Source organism: Orycteropus afer, unplaced genomic scaffold (genome assembly GCF_000298275.1).
Source record: "Orycteropus afer afer isolate SDZICR_OR568_19922 unplaced genomic scaffold, OryAfe1.0 scaffold01020, whole genome shotgun sequence".
Lineage (NCBI taxonomy): Eukaryota > Metazoa > Chordata > Mammalia > Tubulidentata > Orycteropodidae > Orycteropus > Orycteropus afer.
The window spans coordinates 215724-221723 of NW_006922607.1; the positions used below are offsets into that span (position 1 = coordinate 215724).

The following is a 6000-nucleotide window of genomic DNA, read 5'->3' on the forward strand; positions in this document are numbered from 1 at the left end:
ATGTTCCTTTGGTTAATAATTTAATTAAAATGTTCCCATGTATTACCTTTTTAAGGGATCTGTTGGCAGATGCTTTTATGTTGAAACTAACGATTATACTTTAGGTTGAAATTGCTGGCAAAATAGTGTGTAACTGTGCATTAGTACATGAGAGGTGGGAGGACCCAATTCACCATATCATCCCATTCTCACAGAAATCTGTGTAGTGAAGAAACTGGAATAATATATTCAGCAACCTGCTTGAGATAGAATTTGCTGATGACTGAATGCCTTTTAAAGAATTTGAGGAGTTAAATTTGCTTTTTTTGTTTATTTTAATAGAACTTTTTAACAACAGTGGCTATTCTTTTGGAAGCAGGAGCTTTTGTAAACGTCCAGCAGAGCAATGGTGAGACAGCTTTAATGAAGGTAAATACATTGCATAGAGCAGTTGTTCATGATATGGCCTATGATTACCCCATGCTGTGATTACCCTGGAAATATGATGAGGAACAAAGTTTTCTCTGGACTCAAGTATCTCGTGGATGTGTAGGAGAAATAGACCAGTAGACAAGACATTAAACATGTTTTAACCCATTGTATAATAAGAAGATGCAGAGAGATACAGAGTTACATAAAAGGGGTACTGTGCTTGGTCTTGAGGACTCAGGGAGAGCTTGATGGTTGAGTGACTGGTGGCTAAGCTATGTCTTGAAGAACAAAAGTTATGGGGATGATGTGTATTGGGGAGCTAGAGGAGCATATACCAGGGCTCGATGTCTTTATATATGCCAAAACCTATGAATGAAAGAAAACATAATATATTTTCATTACTATTCAGTATTGGTGATTTTTGCCTCCACAAGATTTGGAATTGTGAATTGCAGATAAATTTTATTTGAGTGGGAAGTTACTGAACCTCCCTCCCCTCACTAACATACCTCACCACATACACCTTTACTGTCCCACCCTTTTTAGCAATTTTGTATTTGCCTTGACTTGGGCCCCTCTTCATTCATAAATGGGCATGCCTAGATTCCTGGCCCAAGATGCTGTTAGGACATAGGAGGTCCAGATACAGTCCTTGTGGTAAAGACTCTTCTCCCTTGTTCTAGTTGTTATTTTTGTTAGGTACTGCTAGTTGTCTCTGACTCACAATGACCCTGTGTACAACAAAATGAAACATTGCACAGCGGTGCGCCATCTTCACAATCTTTGCCATACTTGAGCCCATCGTCGCAGCCACTATGTGTCACTTCCCCTTTTTCTCTGGCCCTCCACTTTACCAAGCATGATGTCCTTCTGAAGGGAATGGTCCCTTCTGACAACTTTATAAAGCAGGAAAGATGAAATCCAGCCATTCTTGCATCCAAGGAGCATTCCAGCTGCACTTCCAGGACAGAGTTGTTCATTCTTCTGGCAGTCGATATTTTCAGTATTTTTCTCAATACCACAATTCAGAAGCATCTGTTTTTCTTTAGTCTTCCTTATTCATTGTCCAGCTTTCACATGCATTTGAATCAATTGAAAATACCATGCCTTGGGTTAGGCACAGCTTAGTCTTTAAAGTGACATTTTTGCTCTTCAACAACTTAAAGAGGTCTTTCGTAGCACACTTGCCCAGTGGAATATAACATCTGATTTCTTGACTGCTGCTTCTATCGGTGTTGATTGTGAATTCAAGTAAAGTGAAATCTTTGACAATTTCAGTCTTTTCTCTATTTATTGTGATGTTACTTATTGGTCCAGTAATGAAGATTTTTGTTTTCTTTATGTTGAGATGTAATCCATACTGTAGACTCTAATCTTTAATCTTCATCAGTAAGTGCTTCAAGTCATTTTACTTTCACCAATCAAGGTTGTGTCATCTGCATGTCACAGGTTGTTAATGGTTCTTCCTCTAATTCTGATGGTGCATTCTTTTTAATGTAGCCCAGCTTCTCAAGTTATTTGCTCAGCCTACAGATTGAATAAGTATGGTGAAAGGATTCAGCCCTGATACACATCCTTCCTGATTTTTAAACCATGCAGTATCTACTTGTTCTGTTCAGATGACAGCCTTCTGGTCTTACGTACAGGTTCCTCATGAGCACAGTTAAGTTTCTGGAATCCCCATTCTTAACAATGTTGTCTATAATTTGTTATGATCCACACAATAAAATGCTTTTGTATAGTCAGTAAAACAAAGGTAAGCATCTGGTATTTTTTGCTTTCAGCCAAGATCCATTTGACATGAGCAATGATACCCTCGTTCTACATCCTCTGCTGAATCCAGCTTGCATTTTTGGAAGTTCCCTGTCAGTATACTGCTACAACATTTTTGAATTATCTTCAGCAAAATTTTACTTGCATGTGATATTAATGGTATTTTTCAATAACTTTTGCATTCTCTTGGATCAACTTTCTTTGGAATGGATGCAAATAATGTATTTCTTCCCATTAGTTGGCCAGGTAGCTGTCTTCCAAATAACTTGGCATAGATGAGTAAGTGCCTGCAGCTTGGCATCCATTTGTTCAAACATCTCAGTAATTATTCCATCAATTCCTGGAGCCTTGTTTTTCACCAGTTCCTTCAGTGCAGCTTCTACTTCTTACTTCAGTACCATGGGTTCTTGATCATATTCCACCTCCAGAAATAGTTGAACATTGACCAGTTCTTTTTTGTGCAGTGTATTTCTTCCATCTTCTTTTGATGCTTCTTGTGCCATTCAGTATTTTGCCCATAGAATCTTTCAATATTGCATCTCGAGGCATGATTTTTTTTCAGTTATTTCAGCTTGAGAAATGCCAAATGTGTTCTTTTCTTTTGGTTTTCTAACTCCAAGTTTTTGCACATTTCATTATAATTATTGACTTTGTCTTCTTGAGCTGCTCTTTCAAATCTTCAATTCAGCTCTTTTATCTTGTCATTTCTTCCATTTGCTTTAGATAGTCTCCATTTAAGAGCAAGTTGCAGAATCCCTTCTGTTATCTATTTTGGTCTTTTTGTCCATTCCTGTCTTTTTAATGATCTTTTGCTTTCTTAATGTATAATGTTCTTGATATCATCCCTCAGTTTGTCTGGTTTTTGGTCATTGGTGTTCAGTGTTTCAAATCTGTTCATCAGATGGTCTGTAAATTCAAGTGGAATGTAGTCAAGGTCCTATTTTGACTCTCCTAGACTTTTTAAATTTTCTTTAGCTTCAGCTTGAAGATGCATATGAGCAATTGATAGTCTGTTCCACAGTTAGCTCCTGTCTTTTTTTTGGCTGAAGATATTGAGCTTCTCCATTGTCTCGTTTCACAGTTATAGTTATCTGACCTCTGTTTATTCCATCTAGCAAGGTCCACGTGTATAGCCTCTGATTGCGCTGTGCACATAAGGTATTTGAAATGAGTAAGTCATTGGTCTTGCAAACTCTATCATATAATCTCCAGCATCATTTCTATCACCATGGCCATATTTTCCAACTACCCACAATTCTACTTTGTTGCCACTTTTAGATTCCAGTCACCAGTAATAATAAATACTTCTTCTCTTTTTTTTTTTTTTTTTAATTTTTACTGTGATTTGGGTGAAAGTTTATAGAACAAATTCTTTTTCCATACAGCAGTTCATACACATTTTGTTTCATTTTGTTGACCACAATTCCCCACAATGTAACAGCTCTTGTCCCACTTCCTCACCATAGTTACCTCTTCCTGTGTGCATCCCTTCCATACAGTCCCGCCCCCTGAGCTCTCTCCCTGTTCAAACACTGTCCTTCTGTTCTCCCACAGTTGATCACTCCATGGAGTGTATCTGCTTGATGTAAATGTTCACCCCATATGCCTCTCTGTTGTTTTTCTTAAAGCTACAGGAGTGAGTTCAGTTGCAGATCTAAAGAGTAACAAGGGGCCATGCTCTCAGGGGTCTCACCAGGCTCCATCAGACCAAATCTGGTCTTTTTTGATTTTGACTTTTATTCACATTGTTCTCCTATTCTATCCAGGATCTTCTGCACTGATCCCCCCTTCAATTGGTTGACAGTGAAAGCTGGGTACCATTTAGTTCTTCTGGTCTTGTGGTCATAAGGGCTGAGGATCCCATGGTGTACCGGTCCCTTGGACTAATTGTTTCATGCGTCTTTGCTTTTCTTCTTTTTTGCTGTGGACACAAGAAAAGACCCATCCTTGCATCTAGATGGCTTCTTACAAGCTTTTAAGACCCCAGTCTCTACTCACCAAAGTAGGATGTAGAATAGTGTTTTTGTATAGTATGTTATGCCATTTGAGCTTGATGTCCCCTGCGACCATGCTTTTGAACCCACTGGTCCAACTACTCACTCTCTCTGGGTAAGTGGCTATGGCCAAGAAGCCACCACAACCTTGCCTTTTGTCAGCTCTACTATACACCCAGAAATTCTTTTAGCACATGCAAATATGTGTGCAGAAACATTGTCTGCTAATCCTGTACATGGTTATGGGTACATTTCCTAGGGCCTGGACATACCTGGTCATTCAGCTTGTCCACCCATCTTTCCACCTGTCAATGTTTGCCATCACTGACAACACAGTACTATACATGCAGAATGGTTCATCTTTGTTGTCCTCCCGTGTACCTCTGTGTTTTCCTCTTCCTCATTGCCACCATGGCCTTCACCCAAATCAATCCTTGTCTCTACCTATCTTGCAGTGTTTCCTCTCCTCTCCTCCCACCCCTGGTAACCAACAAAGAAAGCTTCTTCCATCTATAAACCTTTCCTTGACTTTTTACAATAGTGAACTAATTCATTATTTGTCCTTCTGTGATTGACTTACTGCACTCAGCATAATGTCCTCCATGTTCTATCACATTATGTGGCATTTCGCAGATTATACATTATTCTTTAGTGTTGCATAGTATTCCATTGTGTGTATGTACCGTGATTTGGTTATCCATTCTTCTGGTGATGGACACTTAGGTTGTTTCCATGTTTTTGCTATCATGAATAGTGCTGTGATGAACTTGGGTGTGCATGTATCTGTTCTTGTCCTGGCTCTCAGTTTTTTAGGATATATACCTAGTAATGGGATTGGAGGATCAAATGGTATGTCTAATTCCAAGTTATTAAAAAATCGCCATGCTGATTTCCACAATGGTTGTATCATTTTACAATCCTACCAGAAGTGTAGGAGAGTCCCAATCTCTCCATATTTTGTTACTTTCTGTGTTGTTGAAGTTGTTATTAGGTGCTGGAGTGAGATGTTGTTTTGATTTGAGTGTCTCTAAAGCATAATGATCGTGAACATTTCTTCATTTGTTTGTTGGCTGCCTGAGTATCTTCTTTGGTGAGTGTCCATTCATGTCTTTTGACTTGTTTTAATTGGATTGTTTGTCTTGTTGTTGTTGAGGGGTTGAAATTTTCTATAAATTTTAGAGATAAGTCCCTTGTCAATTATGTTGTTGCTGAATATGTTTTCTCAATCTGTAGGTTCTCTTCTTATTCTTCTGGAGAAGTCCTTTGAAGCACATAAGTTTAATTTTTAGATGTCCAAATCATCTAGTTTCTCTTCTGATGTTTGTGCATTTTGGGTTATGTGTAATAGTCTATGCATACCATGAATTAGGACTCCTAAATTTGTGCCTTTTCCCCCGCTCTCCCACACTGCTGCTTTGGGCATGCCTGAGTTCCTTTTCTCACCTGGATCCCTGCAGCTGACTGCTCCTCTGTCTGGGTTCCTGGATTTTAATCCCCTTTCTCTTGCTCTACCACCCTGCGGCTTTGGGCTTGCCTGATTTCCCTCTCCTCACCTGGATCCCGGCAGCTGACTGCTCCTCTGTCCAGGTTAAGCTTTTGAGTTGTGTGGATCATGACAAATTATGGATAACATTGAGAAGAATGGGAATTCCCGAACACTCGATTGTGCTCATGAGGAACCTGTACCTTGACCAGGAGGCTGTCATTCAAAAGGAACAAGGGCCCACTACATGGTTTAAAATCAAGAAGGGAGTGTGTCAGGGTTGTATCCTTTCCCCATACTTATTCAATCTATATGCTGAGCAAATAATCCGAGAAGCTG

At 39.3% G+C, this 6000-nt stretch overlaps 1 protein-coding gene across 1 annotated transcript in view; it reads left to right on the top strand.

Moving 5' to 3' along the window:
• Positions 1-6000, top strand: part of MPHOSPH8 (M-phase phosphoprotein 8) — a 166923-nt gene that overhangs the window by 135520 nt on the left and 25403 nt on the right. The window contains exon 9 of the mRNA XM_007958569.1: positions 322-408. Coding sequence (XP_007956760.1) covers positions 322-408 — 87 coding nt within the window. The remainder of the gene's footprint in view (positions 1-321; positions 409-6000) is intronic.